The 21412-nt window shown below is 42.9% G+C and overlaps 1 protein-coding gene and 2 long non-coding RNA genes across 3 annotated transcripts in view; 1 reads left to right on the top strand and 2 right to left on the bottom strand.

Moving 5' to 3' along the window:
* Nucleotides 1-334: 334 nt before the first annotated feature.
* LOC111823514 lies at nt 335-1653 on the bottom strand. Its single transcript, XR_002826545.1, has 2 exons — nt 1598-1653; nt 335-590 (listed from the first exon to the last, which is right to left on the bottom strand). It is a non-coding gene; the product is annotated as an uncharacterized LOC111823514 (long non-coding RNA).
* Nucleotides 1654-3001: 1348 nt separating this feature from the next.
* LOC111823512 lies at nt 3002-13313 on the bottom strand. Its single transcript, XR_002826542.1, has 3 exons — nt 12355-13313; nt 5378-5731; nt 3002-3226 (listed from the first exon to the last, which is right to left on the bottom strand). It is a non-coding gene; the product is annotated as an uncharacterized LOC111823512 (long non-coding RNA).
* The window catches only part of ZRANB1 (zinc finger RANBP2-type containing 1), a 28034-nt gene continuing 10930 nt past the window's right edge, over nt 4309-21412 (top strand). The window contains exons 1-2 of the mRNA XM_006103980.2: nt 4309-5159; nt 19332-19519. Of these exons, the coding sequence (XP_006104042.2) occupies nt 4346-5159; nt 19332-19519 (1002 nt within the window). The 5' untranslated portion in view covers nt 4309-4345. The remainder of the gene's footprint in view (nt 5160-19331; nt 19520-21412) is intronic.

A 21412-nucleotide genomic window follows, 5' to 3' on the forward strand; every position in this document is an offset into this window, starting at 1 on the left:
CTGGTGCTAGAGCAGCGGTCGCCAACCTTTCAGCCCGCGGACCACCGGTTGGCGACCGCTGCCTTGAAGTGTGTATTATTGGCGGGGTTGTGCATGAGGCTGGGGTATGTGTGTTCTGTGTGGGCACATGGGGAGGGGAGAGCTCAGGAAGTCTTGTTCTTGGGAGATTGATGCTGAAGATGTGACCTGGATGCATTTAGAAAGGGAAGGCGCTTAGGAGGTCTTAGAGGAGGGAGTCTGACCTGGCTGAGGCAGGGGTGATGCAGTTGGGAGGGGAAGAAAAGAACTGGACAGAGACCGCTACAGAGAGCATGCGGGGCATACAGAGGCACAATTTAAGATGATTTTGCATTTATGCTGGTGCAAGGGCATTGATGGTGTCCTCAGTGGGGACTGGGGAAGTCAGGGTAGGAGTTTGTTGTCAGAGGAAGATAAGAGGTTTACTGTAGGATGTGGGAAGCGATTGGAGCCCTGGAATGAGGTCAGATTGTAGAGAGAGGCTTCAGCGTATCAACAGTCTCAGGGTCTCGCTCAAGACCAGTTATTTATTCAGTCGACTGTTGTGAGGAAGACAGTGATGTAGAAAGATGCTGAGGAGAAAAGAGGACATAACTGGAATTTTTGGCATAAGAGTTAAGTAGTACTTCATATAAATATTATAATTCACAATTAATTACCTTGCAATATTTTAGCAGAACATGGAAATTCAACATGTTTGGAATATCCTTTTAGTTTTTAGCTTCATCTTTATTCCCCTAAGATGCTTTTTGAGCATTTGTAAGTCTCTACAGGTTTATATTAATTAATACTTCCGTCAATGATTCTATGAACAGATATTTATATTACTAAATATAGACTTGTATTACTAAAGCTAATTTAGAACCTTAAAGACTGATATTAGTCCTTTCTTTGGATACTTTATCATCTGAAACTGGCAGCTGAGCTTCTCTGTCTGTTTCTTAAGGAGTTTGTACTTGAGGATTGTTCCCTTCTACGGTTCCTTCACAGGCTTCAGTAGGTGGGGGAATTTGTAGTATAGACTTCAGTGTAGATATGTCTTCTACAGTGTTTAAGTAGAGCTTCACAAATATGGCTTAATTAATTTGTTATTAAGCATGACAGTATAAAAGGTGTTCAATTACTAGCCCCTCCCTTCCCCCCAGCCACTAACCCATATATCCATAATACGTGTGCTTTCATCATTATTTGAACTGGGAAGGGTATGATCCAAAGCAGTTAGGAATTGGTACTGGACAGGGTTGATGTGCTTGGAGACATGTGGCAGAGCTTGATGCACAGATGGATTCATGGCCTTTGTTTTACAGGATGGGAACTGCTGCAGTGGCCTTTGAACCAAGGAATATGTTTTAAGGGTAGCAGTTGTGTCTGGTTCCCCTTAAATAAGGTCCAGATTATGCAGATTTTATTGCTGCTTAATTGTACCAATTAATTGAAGTATCATTCATTGGATAGCACAGGAAGTCTACGTTAATGTAAAATCAGACTTGAAAATTAAATTTACTTGGACATCTGACTATATCTTAATAACTTAAAAGATATTTAATAACGGTGTTGTTTTTCAGTGTGCAATACTTACAGAGCTGGTTGCTGTTACAAAAGATTTTATGTCCTTTTAGGGATGTTGACATCTGGAAGAAAAAAATGTAGTGTTAATTTCATCTCAGTAATGCAGAATCACATAGTTGAGCTGTTGTTATCTTTCCTCTTACATTCCATTTACTGATTGCCACCGGAATAAATGGCTCTCCCAGATAATCCTCTCCAGTGAATTTTAGCTTTCTGTTACCAAAAGCAGAATTTCTCCAAAGTTCCAACTTCCCGTAGAGTGGACATTGTATCTGTTACTGTCTAATACAAATATAACGCCCTGATCCTAAGCCTTGAGCTTGGCTTTGGTTTTGCTTAGTTACTGGGTATTTTGGAAGGTAGGCTATTTACCAGGCATATCTGACACGGATGCTTCCATTTTTTATGCCAAACCTCCTTGTCAGACATGGACCTTTCAATATGCTGTGCGGGCACCTCTGTGCCCTGAGGAGTAGCTAAGATAATAATGTAAGGTAAGCTGTTTAGTTGAGCCTACAGACATATCAAAGTAAGGAGTAGTCAAAGGATGCATAGATTTTTGAATGTGAATATTGTAAATGAAATAGTGAAATGACTTAGAGTATCCCTGTCATTTGTCTTGTCATGTAAGTTTCTACTTGTTCATTTTAACTTCCAATAGCATGAGCAAGGAATTAATTTTTTCCCCGAGAAACTAAAGGAAGAAAATGCCTAATTAATATGAAAATTGCCATTAAATCTCAATTGTCCATTTTAGGGATACTTACATGATTCTAGTTCTCTGACTTTCAAAACACTTGTCACATCATGTGTAATCAGTGTGTACAAACTAAATTTAAAACTCTAAGCAAGGCAGATATAAGCTAGCGGGGCCAGGGAACAATACTGTTGCTGAAGAAGAAAACCTTCGAAACTACTAGTAAATATAAGCAAATTATTGTTTTGTGTTTGTTTTTTACTTGGTTTATAGCAGTTTCCCCCCTTCAGTAATAATAAGCATTGCAGGTGGGAATTGACTAGCACTACTGAGTTAATATTAATGTGCATTTAGTGCTCATCCATTTAAGGTTTCATAGAAAAATGTCTTTCCATTGTCTAATTTGACCAGCCCAACCAGCTACTTTTATTGCTGTGTTAAATTAAAATTCTAAATATAGTAGTTCATTATTAAAAGAAGTGAGCAGGAGTAAAATAGAGAATTGATTAAAATAAAGCCTTTTAAAAATATTTTGGATAAAGTAGCAGGCTTCAAGTGAAATTGAGTTTTGGTCTCCTTTACAGGATTAGAGCTATTCACAGTCAGACAGACCACTTAGCCCGTTTTGCAGGATCTCCCGAGGGAGACTGAATCTTGTCTTTGGTGTGACTTATAACCCATACGTTTATTCTAACTAATCCTGTGCAAGGTGGAGGTCATAGCATGAAAACTAAAGTCTTAGTAAGTGGTTTTTATTTTAGCTATTAAATGGTAGCCTTTCGTGTAGAGTTTGTCCTCTTACCGGTTCATACTGCCCAGGGCGTGAGGGCGTGGCGAGTGGGGGCACTTGTCAAGTGGAAGATGGAGCCTCCAGGTTCAGGAAACACCCGAGAAAGTGTCTGGAAGAGCGTCCTTACCCTCTCTAGGGTTTCTCTTACTTTTCTGGTTAAAAGTAGGTGGAGCGACATTAATTTAGTTGAGAAGGGATTTAAGAAAACGGAAAGGCTGGCTTTAGTGGCCAATGCCTACATTCAAACCATTAAAAAAAAAGTTATGATTCAATTTGTCTTTTAAGTTGCATCATTCATAAATTAGTTATCATTAAATAGTGAAGTCTTCATTTTAGTGTAGTTTTAGGCCCAGTGTTGAATCCTAGTAAACTGTAATAGTGAATATGTTTTGAATATGAATTGAATTTTCAGTGTATTTCAAATACTGAATATTTTGAGTATGAGTATTCAAAATTATATTGGAGTGATATGCTTGTAGTCATCTCGGCGACATTCCGTCGATTTCATTGTCTCACGTATAGGTGATCTGCGCTTTTTATTTATTGTTTCAGACAGACCTAGGTTGTGAGGATATGTAGGCTATCAAGCAACTTTTTCTCTATCTCAATGTTACTTGGTTAATTGTAAGGATTGCTCCTCGACATCTTTCCTTTTTACCTGTGCTTATTAAGAGCAGTGGATAATTAACACTTTCCGCTGTTTTTCTCCCTTAGCAAGAATAAGAGAATTGACTTTGATCTTCTGAATTCTTTAGTAAATCAAGCATTATGATGCTACACCTAGAGAGCATACTAATCCATGTTGCTCGTGATTTGAGAATGGCTATGTGTTTAAGATCCTTGGTTTGTGTTCCTTTCCTTCCCTTTGAGTCTTCGAACTGTTGGTTCCTTTTCTAACTTGATGGCGATTACTGGCTGACATGAAACGTTTCTGTTAGTGGCTTCCCTGCTTTAGGCTCCCTCCCTCCCACAGCACACTTAGTTTCTCCTCTCTCTTGCATTCTGAAATACAATTTCATTAAATCCTGAGAGAGCTAAGGTTTTTCTTTGGGAATTTATCTCCAGTGCCTGAAATTAAAAAAAGAAAATAGGATAGTTCACTATGAAATCTTACATGCATCTTTGGAAAAATTTGTATTTTGTAAATGAAAGCACACTTTTATGTTGGGGGCATATATTCAGAGGTGGAATTATGTCGTTATTGTTTTAATAACCATGTCCTAATTATTTATAGCTTCCTGCTTGACATAACTCACTTCAAGAAGTGCACAATGTCAGAACGTGGAATTAAGTGGGCTTGTGAATATTGTACGTATGAAAACTGGCCGTCTGCAATCAAGTGCACTATGTGTCGCGCCCAGAGACCTAGTGGAACTATTATCACAGAAGATCCATTCAAAAGCGGTTCCAGTGATGTTGGTCGAGATTGGGATCCTTCCAGCACCGAAGGAGGAAGTAGTCCTTTGATATGCCCAGACTCTAGTGCAAGACCAAGGGTTAAGTCTTCGTACAGCATGGAGAATGCAAATAAATGGTCTTGCCACATGTGCACGTATTTGAACTGGCCGAGAGCAATCAGATGTACCCAGTGCTTATCCCAGCGCAGGACCAGGAGTCCCACAGAGTCTCCTCAATCCTCAGGATCTGGCTCCAGACCAGTTGCTTTTTCTGTTGATCCTTGCGAGGAATACAATGACAGAAATAAACTGAACACAAGGACCCAGCATTGGACTTGCTCTATTTGCACATATGAAAACTGGGCCAAGGCTAAAAAGTGTGTTGTTTGCGATCATCCCAGACCTAATAATATTGAAGCGATAGAGTTGGCAGAGACTGAAGAGGCGTCTTCAATAATAAATGAGCAGGACAGGGCTCGGTGGAGGGGAAGCTGCAGCAGCAGCAACAGCCAAAGAAGGTCGCCTCCCACCACGAGGCGGGACTCCGACCTGCAGATGGATTTCCAGAGGATTGAGTTGGCGGGCGCCGTGGGCAGCAAGGAGGAGCTTGAAGTGGACTTCAAAAAACTAAAGCAAATTAAGAACAGGATGAAAAAGACCGATTGGCTGTTCCTCAATGCTTGTGTGGGTAAGTTTTTGCATTTTATTGAATGGGATGGGAAAAGATATTGACAGTGACATGAAAGATATAAGCAGGGTCAATATTACTTAGCATTTAGTTCATTCAGCATGATCTTGTTAAACTTTGTCCTAAATTGCCTCCGTTTCATTGTGTATGTGTCTCCATCAATAGGGAGCAAAACTTCTAAGTTACAGTGTTCTACACATCAGTAGTAAAATACATACCTGGGGTTGCAAACGGCTGCTCGATGCACTGAAGGGAGCTGGGGCTGAGGAACACAGCTGCTGCTTCCGTGTGGTAAACAGCGCGAGCACCTTGTGATGGTGGAGCTGTAGTCAGATGTTAAAAATATCACAAAAATGTATGACTCCGAGAAGTTGCACAAACATAATAATGCTGACCTTGAAAATATGATGTCAGTTTTACATGACTGTCATGCAGTAAGTACTTACAAACTCTATGAAACTTGATTTCACAAGGCCAACTGATTCCACAGGTCAATCATGATTTGCGTGTTTTGTGGTTTTAGTGCTTTTCTAAGGAAGTTCTGGATATTGGTCCCAGTTACTGGCTCAGAGCTGTTAAAGGGTAGACATGTTGTAAGTTAATTATTTGTGATATAATTTCACAAAAGCAGTTGACTCTTCCATGTTTTCTTTTTCCTTTATTTTTAAATCCTTATTGAGGATATGTTTATTGATTTAGAGAGAGAGTGAGAGAGGAAGAGAGAAACATTGATGTGAGAACATTGATGTGAGGAACATCAATCGGTTGCCTCCTGTATGCACCTCGACCGGGGATTGAACCCACAACCAAGGTATGTGCCCTGACCAGGAATCGAACCTGCACCCTTTTGGTATATGGGAAGATGCTCAATCAGCTGAGCCACATTTTTTCTTTTGTTTTGAGAAATTTGATTTTGAATATTTGGATGGGGTGCTTTACATTGATACTCAGTTTTGTAAAGGAAATGTTGAGTAACTACTAAAGGTAAACATCTTGTGGAACAATAGTTAAGCTTCAAACATGGCTTCTCTGTATATATATTTTCCCCAGTATTAATTTCTCTCATTTATCCCCTTGAATATAGCCCCAAGAATACAGAAGCCATAACTATATGAAACCTGCAAGTCCTAAGAGGAAATTTACAAAAAAAAAATCTGAGTTTTTTTAGTTTTGCCCTGCAAAAAGAATGTCTTGCAGATGAGCCCTCTGAACACCAAACCCAGCAGGCACTTGTGACGTAGCCCCACATCCCTGCCCTGAGGACCAGGAGGGAAGCACCTTCAGCTTCTCCCTGTGTGGTCCCAGTTCATCCTGGGGTTCTCTGCTCCCTCCCCGAGTTGGGGCAACACAGAGAGTGGTTGTCTTTTTTTTTTAAAATAAGGAAATACAAAAGGGTTTTAATTATTTATTTTAAGAAGTTTTTTTAATTAGGGTTTTTTTTTTAAAAAATTATTTTTTTTAACATATTTTTATTGATTTCAGAGAGGAAGGGAGAGGGAGAGAAACATCGATGAGAGAGAATCATGGATTGGCTGCCTCCTGCACGCCCCACACTGGGGATCAAGCCTACAACCCAGGCATGTGCCCTTGGCCGGAATCAACCCAGGATCCTTCAGTCCGTAGGTCGACACTTTATCCACTTGAGCCAAACTGGCTAGGGCAAAAGGGTTTTATTTATTTTTAATTTTTTAAATTGAGGTCATATTCACATAGCAAAATCCACCATTTTGAAAGTGAACAATTCAGTGGCATTTAGTGCATTCACAGTGTTGTGCAGCCACCACCTTTATCTGGTTCTGAAATACTTTCATCACCCCAAAAGGAAGCCCTGTACCGGTTAAGCAGTTACTTCATATCCCCTTCCCCCCTCCTTCCTGGTAACCAACAGTGCTTGCTTTTTCTGTGGATTTGCCTATCCTGGGTAGTCCATGTAAATGGGCTCTTAGGTGATGTGACCTTTCGTATCTAGGCATGCTTGTCTTTTAGTTTAGCTGCATGCCTTTTGGAACACTTTTAAAAACACTTTTGTAAGCAGTAGCGTACTATGCATATGTTTACTACAAGGTGGTGTTACAGTGCACGTAAGTTTATAGATGGAAATGAACTACATCACAATGATTCTTAACCTCTTCTGGGGCCATCGAATTCTCTGGGAATCAGGTGCATTGCTTCTTCAGGTTAGTGGATCTCAGCATAAGAACTCCTGCTTTGAAGTGTTTTTTCTCCTTGAAACACAAGTTAGACCAACAAGTATTACCTTGCCTTTATGGCTATTATTTCTTGTCTTACAACTACTCTGTCTTCTTGCTGCTACCTTTTATTTCTTTACATATATTTTTTCTTTTCTTCTTTTTTTTTAAAAAAATATTTTTATTGATTTCAGAGAGGAAGGGAGGGAGAGAGAGATAGAAACATCAATGATGAGAGAGAATCACTGATGGGCTGCCCCCTGCTTGCCCCACACTGGGGATGGAGCCCGCAACTCGGGCATGTGCCCTGATCGGGAATCGAACCTTGACCTCCTGGCTCATAGGTAGAGGCTCAACCACTGAGCCACGCCATTCTTCTTCTGAACAAACATCCTTGTACCTCTTCAAATTCTAAGAGCTCTGAGCTCATTTTAAAGGTGGAATAAAAACTACTACCAGCATGACCAGTAGTGGATCTGGTCTTGTTTTATTTACAAATCAGTTTCTTTGTGGTCAAGTTCTGTTCTCACCCATTCCAGAGTTGCTAGGTGCTTAGGGCCACGGATTGACTGTGCTTGGTTTTGGTAATGTGGAGTCTGTCTTTCCCGTCAGGAGATAGTTTTGACTGTTCACTGCACAACATGGCTCCCAACTGTTGTACGCAAGATTATGGTCCTGTTTTTATTGGGCAGTCATGTCCTGTTCTCTGAAATATGCTAAAAGCATTATTCCGTGTTTATATTTTGTTGGGTTAATTAATCTTTACTTGTCTGCCGGCCTCATGTTCTCCAGGTTTCATTAGGTATGTTGTAGTATGGCTTGCTGATACGCATTTAAAAGAACCATTTCAGCACTCGCTTCGGCAGCACATGTACTAAAAAAAAAATCTCCAAAGTATGTACACTAAGTCTAAAATGTATACTTATGACAAAACTGACACTAAGTAATAAGAAACTGGAAAATAAAAACAGCCTCAGGCCAGCTTGGTAGCGGGAAATAGGAAGGAGAAGGTTGTTGTTGAGGAGGTCAAAGTAAACAGAGCCTCAGCAGCACTGCGCGAGGATCTGTCACGTGACTGGTGGGTGTAAGTTTCACGGCGGTGAAAGGAGTACTGTTACTTGAACTTTTTAAGAACATTTGATACCAAGGCAGCCAGATAAATAGTCTACATGAAGCTGATCGCTAGGTCCCAAGGTAGTCTGTCACCTGCTACTGTTTCCTGGCATCCCATAGGCCACAATATTTGAACTTGATTTTTAGTGTGGCATTTCTGTAGTTCTTGGTTTGTTTTCTTTGCTTGTGTTTGCCTGTTTCAAGTTGGTATACCACAGCTGTTTGCACAATCAACTTTCTATCTTTAGAATTTTTTCTGCCCTATGGAATTGCTTTGTGCTAATTACCACTTCTGAGTTGCAAGCCCAGTAGCAGATCTGTGTTCTAATATTTAATTTTTGGAGATCATCTTTTTGGGAATTTAGAGAGGAAGCTAATGAAATTGTTCACTGTTCTGATAGATTTAAGTTATGGTTATTTTTTAGTTTTCTGAAAAGGACTTTACATTTTATTTTTCATTACAGTTTACATTCAGTATTATTTTGTGTTGGTTTCAAGTGTACAGCATAGTGGTCAGACAGTGATATGCTTTACAAAGTGTCTCCCTGTCATTTGCAGTTCCCAGCTGGCTAAGTGCTAGGTTTCCTCTAGGCCAGGGGGCCGGTCTGTGTGATGAGGAATGTGACTGTGCCCTCCTGGAAGACACTCTGCTGTTTAGTGCCCTTTTTTCCTTAACACGTGGCTTTACTTCATGAATAAAGGCAGAGCTTGAGGAAAAGGTCTTGAGTCTTCGACATTTAAAATGATTAGATTTTAAATTACATTTTTAAAAACAAAAATGGTTTGAGTTAAAATATTCTATAAAAAGCTTTTAATAGAATCCAAAATATACACAGACTCCTGCAGCACATCTGTGGCACTGCCTCCATAAAAGGTAACGGAGTGCTGGCGTGCTGGCAGTGCCTTGTGTGTCCTTGGTTCGCTGTGTGCTGCTCTTACCTGGGATGTGTGTGTCGCTATAGAAACTCAGGTCTTGTCCTGGCCCGATGGCTCCGTTGGTTGATCATTGTCCTGTACACCAAAAAGGTTGTGGGTTCGATTCCCAATCAGGCCACATACCAAAGTTTTGTGTTTGATCTCCGGTCGGTGCCTATGGGAGGCAACCTATTGATGTTTCTCTGTCACATCAGTGTTTCTCTCGTTCTCTTTCTTGAAAATCAATTAAAACGTCACCTTGGGTGAGGATGAAAAACAAAACCAAACCAAACCTCAGATCTTTGCACTCCATACCCGTCCTAGCCAAGGCTGCTGATGTTACAGGGAACAGAGTTATGTTAGCATCATGAAAGGAGTGTTAGCTTCAGGTGCTTTTTGGTTTCTAAGGCTTTCCTCTTGTCATATTGGAACTCCGGCTATAAAAGCGCATTTTATGTCATGGCTTTTAAGCGAATTGTGATAATTCTCAGCAATATAAAGATTCCAGTCTGGGGAGCGCACACATTTTCTTTCCCGCGGCCAGTGCAGCCTGGCTGTTGGAGGAGCTGGGGACTGACTCCTGGGACAAAGGCGCTTTCAGGAGCGCGTGTCACGGAGAGGCACGCAGTGGCTGAACTAGAAGGCCAGCGACATGCTTCTGGCCGCCTCTCATCTGCCTCAGGCAGGACTCCTGGCTTTTAGAAATGATGGAGTGCACAGGCCTGCCAGCGAGTCATGTGTCTCCGGGTGCTGAGGAGGGGAGTGACTGGTGATGCCTGGTTATGCGACACTGACACTTGCATATGCATCATTATTTAGTAAAGGCTGTCGTTTTTAAAAGCACTGTATTACATGAACACTCTGAATTATGAAACCTGGATATATCATTTAAATATTAAATATAAAAAGATGTTTAGACTGCAGAGGACTTTACTGTTGACCATAAAATAACTTTAATTTTAAACATTTACTGAACTATGCACAGGGCTAAAACATCAAGCAGTTATAGATAGAAGAGTTTATAAAGAAAAGCACGTGTTTCTCTCTTCTCCACCTTCAGCCCTGCTATGCAGAGGCGACCACTTTCCCCATCAACCTTTTATTCCGAGGAGTTCAAACCGGTGGCAAAGTGACACGTCTCATTCATGGACACATGCCTTCGACCTCGATTTGACCATTGTTACTGCCTCGCACTTTGCTCTCTCCCTTTCTCCGGCTCTGTCTGTCTTTCCGTGTGAGTTTTTCCTGAACCCTTGGAGAGCTAGCCGCAGATGTCTGGGCATTTTGCCTCTAAGTACTTCTGTGTGTGTCATTTCTCTACAAAAACAGACATTTCTCTACAAAGCCATACAATGTAATTATCCAGAGAAATTTAATGTTCAAAGTCCATGTTTATTTTCACCAATAGTTACACTAATAGCTACTGCTCCAGTCCCATTCAGCTGAGGGTTATACATGGTATTTAGTTGTTTTATCTCTTCAGTTTCCTGTAAACAGCACCCCAGGTGTTTTGTTTTCCTTATTTACTCTTTCATGACATTAACATTTTCAGAGTCCAGGCCATTTATTTTACAGAATGATCCTCAATTAGGATATGGTTACATAAAATTTAAACATTTTATCTTTTTTGGGGGGAGGAAGGAATGCTACATAGGTGGTATTTGAAAAGCATTTCTAATATCTCTTAATAATACCCTTTTTATCATTTTTTCTTTAAATTTATTTTAATTTTGGTAAAGTATAGGTAACAAAGTTTTCCATCTTGGACATTTTTAAGTGTATGGTGCAGTGGCACGAAATATATTCACACTAGAGGCCCAATGCACAAAATTCGTGCAAGAGTAGGCCTTCCTTCCCCCAGCTGCCTGCACTGGCTTTCCTCCGGCCCGGCTTGTCTGGAATGACATTCGGTCTAATTAGCATATTACCCTTTTATTATTATAGATTGTTGTGCACCTGTAATCGCCATCCATCTCCAGATCCCTCTTACAAAATGGAAACACTATCCATTAACACTCACTACTCATTCTCCATTCTCCCCCCCCCCCCCCCATTCCCTGGGAACCACCATTCTATTTTCTGACTCTGAGAAACTAACTATTCTAGGGACCTCATATAAGTGGAATCGTACAGTATTTGTCCTTTTGTGACTAGTTTATTTCATTTAGTGTGATGTCTCAACCTTCATCCATGTTGTAGTATGTGTCAGAACTCCCTTTTTAAGACTGGGTAATACTCTATTTTAAGGGAGGGGAGCAGATTACCACCATTATTTTGGGGATATTTATTATTTTAAGCTGGTTATTTTTAAGAAACAGAAGACCCAGAGAGAACCTTTACCTCTCTGTAGCTGCCCCGAATAATATAGCTAGAGGGACCTACTACTCCAGGGGAGCTGTCATTGTATATCAGCGGTTCTCAACCTGTGACCCCTTTGGGGGTCGAACGACCCTTGGGAGGCTGCAGGAGGCAGCTGGTCAGTGGTTCTGTCTCATCATTGATGTTTCTCTCTCTCCCCCTCTCCCTTGCTCTCTAAAATCAATAAAAATATATTTTAAAATGTTTTCTCCTGCTATGCTGCTAAGTTATCCTGGCTGAATTTGAAACCAAGTTTTACAGGTGAGAGAACCAGTCTCTCTCCGTCTGTGTGAAAGGGTTGTTCGACCCGCAAAGGGGTCACAGTTTGAGAACCGCTGGGGGTTGAGAACAATAGAAAGTTCTGCTCTCTCACATATATTGCCTAAGACCATCGGAAAACACATCTATAATTGCATATTGTTTTTGTGATGAATCACTATGCTTTAACTATGTTCAATTTGTAACAATGAAATCGGGGGTCACCACAACATGAGGAACTGTATGAAAGGGTCGCGGCATCAGGAAGGTGGAGAACCACTGTCGTATGTGAACTCCAGTGTAACATTGATCAAGGTCTCCATGTCCCATTGGTCAAGATGGCCCAGCAAACATTTGCTTACCAGACCTTTGCTTTTCCATCTCCATGTGAATTGCCTTCCTCCCTTTGCAGTCCCAGACTACAGCCCCACGGTGTCCTTAGCTCCGTCCTCCGCTCCCTGTTCTTCGGGAGCCCCTGCTTGCACACACACGGTTACGTTTGGTTGTTTTCTCCTGTTCATCTGTCATATGTCAGTTTGGTTATTAGACCAATCAGAAATAAGGGAAAACAGGAAATTTCCCCTCCCCCACAGACGTGTGCAACACATTTTGTGTACCCACTTAGGGGGTGTGTTTGAGAGAGCCTAAGAGGTGGGATCACAACACTGAAGAGAATTGACGTTGGGGCTGAGGAGAGGCATGAAGATCTTACCAGGTTTTTTGTTTGGACGCTTGGGTTGGAGAGCAGTGTCCTTTCCCCAAACACAGGAGACGGGAACGTGCCCGTTAGACACGCTGTCCAGTGGGTTGTTCCATGTGTGGACCTGACACTTTGGAGGGAAGTCGACCACTCAGCGTCCTCGGATCCTGTGAGGCCACGACTCTACTGCGGCCGTGGGACCGGCTCTTCACGGCAGATTCTAGGGGTGTCTTGTGTTGTGCTTGTACCTGGCACCTCCTCAGGATGGACTAACAGCTTTTCAGCATTTCTTCCAATTTGATTCTCTGTTTTAATTCTGAGTATTTTGGCTAAAACAAAGTTATACAGATTTAATATGAACAATAGAAAGTTCTCTCTCATGAGAGGTTTTCCTTTTATTTCCCCCCTCCCCCCACACCCACCTGCTGTTAAATGTTCACTTACCCTCTGGTTTTCTCACTTGTAAAAGGGAGTGGGCTAGACTATTCTGTTTCTCCAGGCCTACCTAAAATACTGTTTTTCTAAAAATCTAAAATTTGGTTTCAAATTCAGCCAGGATAACTTAGCAGCATAGCAGGAGAAAAAATTTTAAAAAATATTTTTATTGATTTTAGAGAGCAAGGCAGAGGGAGAGAGAGAGAGAAACATCAATGATGAGAGAGAACCACTGACCAGCTGCCTCCTGCAGCCCCCCACTGGGGATGTGCCCTTGATTGGATTCAAACCTGGGACCCTTAAGTTTGCAGGCTGATGCTCTATCCACTGAGCCAAACCAGCTAGGGCAGCAGGAGAAGTTTTTACTTGAGGTCAGAAGAGCTTGTGGGATTTGATTTCGGGGGTGACTGTGGTTCTGCTGCTCCCTATTTCCTGGCGAGAGCCCTGGGTTTCTAAGAGCCAGAGGGTCCCCTCCGTTGACTCTCTTGGCCATATTTTAAGTGAACTTTGCAATTTGAACTCACATCATCTGTTTTAATTCATTACCACTTGTCCTCATCTCTGATCACCTTCCAAAGGAACTTTGTGACATGTTCCTGCGAATCCTTCCACTGCGCTCGGCGCCGTTCTCCTGTGTGTGCGAGCATCCGCTTTCTTAGGGAGGTACCAGCATTCAGGCCTCGTTTCCCGTGATTTGGGGCATTTATATTTCCACAGCAGTGGGGTTGCTAACAACCTGATCAAAGGCAAGGAGGTAAGATCTCCAGAGGATAAGCTGTATTTGGCATAGTTTGTCATGATTAATAATAGAACATTTAAAAGCCTAATTAGAAACTCTTTTGACTTCCTGTCATTGACTCTCATATTTATTTCTACAGAGGATGTTTTCATAATGGAGTGAGTTTATGGAATGAGTTGAGTAGAAGCTCATCTTGATACAGTATAGATTAGTTTAAATTAAGGATTTACTTCCAATTGTGATTCTCATCTCTTGGCCTTTTGAAAGGGTTATGACTTGATAGCATTATTGTGGGAATAGAAATGGAAGATTTTAACTTGTTGCCATTGGTTAGTGTATGAAAAATACATCTAGAGGTGATTTGTTTTGTCTGCTCAAACTATTTTTGGGATTGCCACGGAGCTTGCACCTACTTGAAGGTACACTTAAAACTATTGCCCTGACTGGTTTGGCTCAGTGGATAGAGCGTTGGCCGGGGACTGAAGGGTCCCGGGTTCAATTCCAGTCGGGGGCATGTACCTTGGTTTCGGGTACATCCCCCCGGGGGTGTGTGTGTGTGTGCAGGAGGCAGCTGATCGATGTTTCTCTCTCATCGATGTTTCTAACTCTCTATCCCTCTCCCTTCCTCTCTGTAAAAAATCAATAAAATATATTAAAAAAAACAAACAAAACAAAAAACAAACAAAAAAACTATTGCTCATTTTATTTACGAAGCAGCTCCTGGTTAAGCCGGTTTGGCTTATTGGAGGGCATTGGCCTGCGGACTGAAGCGTCCCGAGTTACGCTCTGGTCAAGGGCATGCACCTCGGTTGCAGGCTGGATCTTAGCCCTGGTCGGGTGCGTGCAGGAGGCAACCAAACCATGTGTCTCTCTCACATTGATGTTTCTCCCTCTCTGTCTCTTCCTCTCCCTTCCACTCTCTCTAAAAATCAATGGAAAAATATCCTCAAGTGAGGATTAACCAAAAGAAAAAAAAAAAAAAGGAAAGAGATTGCTGTGACTAAACCAAGTTCCTGATGGAACTATAGCCAAATAGTTAGGAGTATAAAGAAAAGGCATTCAGGGTGGTCTAGTTTCCTTTTAATATGCAGAACCAGCAAGTGAGTTAAACTGCTAGAGGAAGACGCACCCAGACACTAGCCAGCCACAGCCGCAGCTTCTGCTGCCCACGGTGAAGGGCGTTCTGAACATTCCCACTTAAAACCAACTTTTCTCTTTAAGGGCTCCTGACAGTGTGCAAGCTGACTCCAAGTGCACCCTGACCCCCCAGCATAAAGCATGCTGTGCTCTCACAGCTACCATAGAACTCCAGGGTAGTGGTGGGCTGGCCCGTGTGGGCTCAGGTAAGTTCTGGCTTTTTTTTAAACCATTTGGCATTCTTTTCAAAGTTAGTTACCATTATGATTTTGTCATAAAATAAAATAAGGCAAAACTTTGAAAACTGTGCCATACATGGGGGAAAAATAAGTCTGTTTTCTAAACATCTACAAGCCAGCTCCATCTCCCGACCAGGAGTTCCATAGTAGCTATGAGGTCCCTGCGAGCTATGCTGTGGCTCCAAACGCAGGGGAGCCAAAGCAGGTGTACAGCTGCTCGTAATAAAAATACAGCAGTGAACAAACAGCAATACCGGGAGAAACCATTTTGCATACTCACAACTGTTAATCTACTTTTGCCCACTCTGTATATTAATTTCTGGCCCAGCTACACAACAATAATATACGTGTTTGTTTTCTTTAACAAGTTTATATTTTAGTAGAGGCCCGATGCACGAAATTCATGCAAGAGTAGGCCTTCCCCCAGCTGCCGGCACCGGCTTCCTTGCAGCCGGAAGTTTGTCCGGTCTAATTAGCATGTTACGCTTTTATTATTATAGATAATCTATAATATAGTATCTTTCATTTACTCTCTGGTCTTCATGTTTAAAGTCTCCTAACACTTTATCTGTACCTGCTCCACTGCTTAGCCAGGCATGTATTTCATTCCATCAGTTTTGAATTAAAGCCCTAAAAGCTAATCTTCTCGGAGTGGCTTTAGCTGTCCCTTATTTGCCTTCTTAGTGTGAATGGGGAAGTGACGGCCGGGCCAAAGCTTTTGTGAGAGAGGGAGGCTCAGTTACTCTTGGAGGCAGGTGAGATGTCCGCACCAGAAGCATCTGGACTCTCTCCTCTGCTAGAACGACCCTGCTTTCCCGCTCTCTGATGGTGAGATTTTCCCGCTGACAAGGATTTGCTCTTTCGCTACCTACCAACTCCTCTACCTTCCTACTTCCCTTTTGTTCCCTAACATTAACAAGTGGTAGAAATGCAATGTTATATGAGGAACTCAAAGGCATTTTATAAGTTATTTTGCACATACGCTGTTTTACCCCCCAAGTAGAAAACATGTGGTAGCTAAGTTTTTAGGTTATCCAAGTGTGGGCCAACCCCTTTTGAACACCATGTGTACAGGGATACCCACCTTTCAAGAAACTGCCTAAACTTGATCAGTGGCTCCCCTTGAACGACGTGTAATAGAACATACCAGAAATGAGGACCGGTCCGTGATTCTCTTGTGAAAATTTTTTTTAAATAATATATATATATATATATATATATATATATATTTTTTTAAATATATTGATTTTTTATAGGGAGCAAGGGAGAGGGATAGAGAGTTAGAAACATCGATGAGAGAGAAACATCGACCAGCTGCCTCCTGCACACCTCCTACTGGGGATGTGCCCGCAACCAAGGTACATGCCCTTGACCGGAATCGAACCTGGGACCCTTCAGTCTGCAGGCCAACGCTCTGACAATGAGCCAAACCGGTTTTGGCCTCTTGTGACATTTTATTTGTAATAAATTTACTCACCTTTGTAGCTGAAAACTCTCCAGTAACTGGTGAGCTTTTAATTATGGTTCATGAAAAAAAATACATTCCCAAAACATCAGATAATAAATTGCTTTCCTTTTAAATACTACTTTGTGCCTATACTTAAGTTTGTGTTTTTCATGTTCTGAGAAGTTTGGAGAATTTCACACTGAAGAATGGAGGGCAGCATCTCTATTCACCCTCGCCCTCTGCCGGGGACGCGCAGTCGCACCTGCAGGTTATGCAGAGCTGGGGTGGGGGCGAGCCTTTGTCGGCTTAGGAATTGCACTCTGTCAGCTCAGTTGATACACAGCTCACCCCTGGGAAGTTCTGTTCACAGGTTTAAACCCTGTATTTGGAGGCAGACGGGGTGACGTTGTAACCAGGACTTGGAAGCCTCTTGCTCACTTTGTCATGCTATTTGGTATCTGGTCTGTACTCCGCCCCCCTCACTCTGTGCTACTGAGTCTCTACTTACAGAAATCCCTCAGAAGCTTTAGAGAGGAAATGAACTCTTAAGCAAGACTGTCTAAGAGGAGATTCTCAGCGGTGAGGTAGCTAAAAATAGGAACACTGATTTGGAGGATCTCCCCTTTCTCCAGACAAAAGACAGAAATTGCTGGTGAGCTTTAGGGGCCCCCATCTTTGTCTTTAGGAGATAAAAGTACCCGTGTGCGTTGTACACGCACACACCAGTGCGGGCTGGCCTTCCTCCTGACCTCCTCAGGGCGGGGGTCAGACTTTTCGGTCCTTGGTCTGCTTGCAGAAGTGCTGGGAGCATTTCTGTGTCACACACACAGGGTGTTTGGAAGCCCTTTATGTCTTGGGGGTGGGGTTCCAGCTGTCCCTGGCCTTTACATTGAGGAACGCATTCGTCTCCGCTGCTGGGAACAGAAATACGCCTCATGGATTCCGCACCTGGAAACGTGTGCGGCTGGAAAGGGGCCATTTCTCTGGGGACAGGATGTAGATTTCCAGAAGGATTTTTGGCCCCAGAGTTTGAACACTTTCGATGCTGGCTTTTCCTGGCGTACACGTGATGAAAAAGGACAGTTTTGAGTTGAGGAATCATGTTTTACTGTCTTTGTGTTTCTCACGTTGCCTAGCGTAGTGCTCTGCATGTCACGGCACTTAGTGAGGTGGGAATTGAATTCTCATTTTAAAGCTTGGTCATTTTTAATGAGTGTGCCATGTCATACTCCCAGGAATAGCTCTTATTTATCCAATTCCTAATTCAAGAGCACAGCGACAGACACTGTAGAATGCACTAAGCACAGGCTTGGTCAGTGCCAGTACCCACCCGCACAGTTTCCTGGGCTGCAGTCGTGGTGCTTCGCCTTGTTTTCAGGTGTTTGTGGTGCATTCGAAGCTCGCCAGCACCTTTATTTCTTCTGTCAAGGCTTCGTGACGAGGGTCACTGCCTTCACCCAGCGCTCATTTGTGTTGAGATTAATAATGTGGTTCAGTGGGAATGGAAAGTTCCTTATGGATTTGGAGAAGGTGATACTTGTTTTATCTCTTCACTTGCTGTTTATTTTTATTTATTGATTTATTTTTTAAATATATATTTTATTAATTTTTTTACAGAGAGGAAGGGAGAGGGAGAGAGAGTTAGAAACATCGATGAGAGAGAAACATCAATTCAGCTGCCTCCTGCACATCTCCTACTGGGGGTGTGCCTGCAACTAAGGTCCATGCCCTTGACCGGAATCGAACCTGGGACCCTTCAGTCCGCAGGCCGACGCTTTATCCATTGAGCCACCCCAGCTAGGGCTCCACTTGCTGTTTAATGTTTTGTTTTAGCACGTTTTTGTTCAGAATCATCCGCTTCAAGTGTTACTGAAGTTTTAATAATTCTTAATGGGTGTAAGAGAGACTTGACTGAGAGATTCTGACGTCAGAATATTGCTAGCTTGCACTTAACATTGAAAATGTTTAATTGCTCTACGTTGTTTCAAAGCCACCGCATGTGGAAGGCTCAGCCCTCGTTTTGAGTTACCTTTGAAAAGGCAGCTCAGCCCTGACCGGTTTGGCTCAGTGGATAGAGCGTCGGCCTGCGGACTCAAGGGTCCCGGGTTCGAATCCGGTCAAGGGCATGTACCTTGCTTGCGGGCACATAACCAGTAGGGAGTGTGCAGGAGGCAGCTGAATCGATGTTTCTCTCTCATCGATGTTTCTAACTCTCTGTCCCTCTCCTTCCTCTCTGTAAAAAATCAATAAAATATATTTAAAAAAAATAATAGAAAAGGCAGCTCAGGGGTTCCGGCGCCCAGTGCCGAGGAAGCAGGCAGGGCAGGCGCCAGGTCTCGTGAGGGCTCCTCTCACACCAGATTCCTGGTCTCCCCCCAACTCCTCTATTCTGATCACTCCTCTGACCCCCACGAGCGGGCAGCCAGCACTGAGGGAAGGTAAGTGCCGTGCCTGACGAGGAGTCCCCGTTCTGGAAGAGAGTGAAGGGCGGGAGTACCCTGACTTTACGTGTGTTCTTGAGGGCATTTATGCTGTGCCGGCCCAGGAAGCACAGAGAAACAGAGTTTAGAGCGGATGCTGCAGGCTCATGCTTTTTGAAGAACAATAGAATGACACTCCCTTCTGTCTTGATGCTGTTTTAGGGGTTGTGGAGGGCGACTTAGCTGCTATCGAAGCCTACAAGTCGTCAGGAGGGGACATCGCCCGGCAGCTCACTGCGGATGAGGTGCGCCTGCTGAACCGCCCTTCCGCCTTCGACGTGGGCTACACGCTGGTGCACCTGGCCATCCGCTTCCAGCGGCAGGACATGCTCGCCATCCTGCTCACCGAGGTGAGCGCCGCAGGCACACTCCGCACAGGCGGAGATGGGTTCTTTTGGTTTTCTCTCTTGTGTTCTTTTTTTTTTTAATGTGACAGTGTTTCTCTAACAGTTCTTACAATGTTTCTCTAAACAGTTCTGAAATGTTTCAGATTCTTTTATCCCCTTTAAAAAGTTATATTAAGCTTGAGACTTAAACAGTATATAATTTTTAAGGGTACATGCTTTAAAACAGGACATTTGTCACAATATTGGGTTATACTTGACTTAAAAACTGGGATGTATCTGTTATTCATTCCACTAACAAGTATGTATTGAGGACCTGCCATGTGCCAGGCACTGCTAAAAAAGGGGTATGACCTTGTACACGTTTACAGCACTCATTGAAAAAATCCACACGTAAGTGAGCCCACGCAGTTCAAACCCGTGTTGTTCAAGGTTCAACTGTATATTGAAATACAGTTATCACAATGCTAAATCAAATCTGTGATATGTAAGAAAAATGCCTTTTAAATTTAGGCACAAGGTTAGTAAAAATGTAGGATTTAAATTTAATTAAAATTGCTATTCAAGTTCATGGGCCCTTGCCCAAGTTCAAGGCCCAAAGTTAAGGGCTACCGGCCTAAGGAGATGGTTGAGTCCTGAGGTGGGAGAGGCCAGAGGTGGGGGCAGGGTTCGGGGACATTCATGCTCCAGGGCAGGGCGCAGGGGACGGGGGAGGCCTGGAGCCAGCCTCCAGCTGTTGGCAGCTTTCCTGTTTCAGTCCAGTCGTTTCTGGAAAAATTCCCCAGGTTTTCGGAGAGGGACTGAAGGTTGGCAGATTGGAATAAGCGAATTTTGAACTTACTTTTGGGATTCATTTTAACACTGGTGTGAAACAGGCAGTTATTTTCTGAGCATATTTAATATTTGGTTTTATATAATTCAGTGTCACTTACAGACTGGGTTTCTGGAGTTAAGATGTAGTGAGGATTTCATTACATCAGGTTAGTGCAGTGGTCGGCAAACTCATTAGTCAGCAGAGCCAAATATCAACAGTACGATTGAAATTTCTTTTGAGAGCCAAATTTTTTAAACTTAAACTATATAGGTAGGTACATTGTTATTAACTTAATTAGGGTACTCCTAAGCTGGCTTTTGCTAAAAACGTCCTCAGTCTGATTGAGGTACATTCGCTGAGGTCGACCCCTTCCAACTCTCCCATCCACACGCGTCTTGTATACTTGTTTCGTCTATCTCCTTTCGTTCATCCTCTCTGTATGTCCACACCATCTCAACATACCTTTCTCAATCCCCGACACTACATCTTCTTTCACTCCACAACGTTCCCTAAAATTAACTTAATAAACTTTACTTAAAGTTTTAAGTCAACTTTGCACTGTACTTGTGCGCCCGCACGTGGTATTTTGTGGAAGAGCCACACTCAAGGGGCCAAAGAGCCACATGTGGCTTTCGAGCCGCGGTTTGCCAACCACTGGGTTAGTGGGACCAAATTGTCATGGAGAGTCTCAGAATGACACAGCGGGTGGCTGCGTGGGGGATGCAGGGTTTTTGAAACTGTTTACTTCCCTTAATAGCAGTTACAGTTGAGTTCTCTGCATATATTACGGAGATGACATGATCCGTAAAGCTTACTCTTTGGGCGGCTCATTAGAAGATTGGGAGCCTCCATTCGGGAAGCCCGCTGGGTCCTGGCTGCAGTCTGGCCACCCCGGACTCACGCATTTCCTCCTGTCGATATCAGCCTTGACCCGGCATTCTCTGCATGCCAGGAGCCCAGCTTCCGTGGGAAGTGACATCTTTCCATCATCTGTTGCTGTTGGTCATTTAAAAGGAGAGTAGCCGTTCCCGGCCGGCTCTGTGCGGTGCTCATGCGCCAGCTCTCCTGTTTCTCTCCCGAGGGCC

This window comes from Myotis lucifugus, unplaced genomic scaffold (genome assembly GCF_000147115.1).
Source record: "Myotis lucifugus unplaced genomic scaffold, Myoluc2.0 scaffold_526, whole genome shotgun sequence".
Classification (NCBI taxonomy): domain Eukaryota; kingdom Metazoa; phylum Chordata; class Mammalia; order Chiroptera; family Vespertilionidae; genus Myotis; species Myotis lucifugus.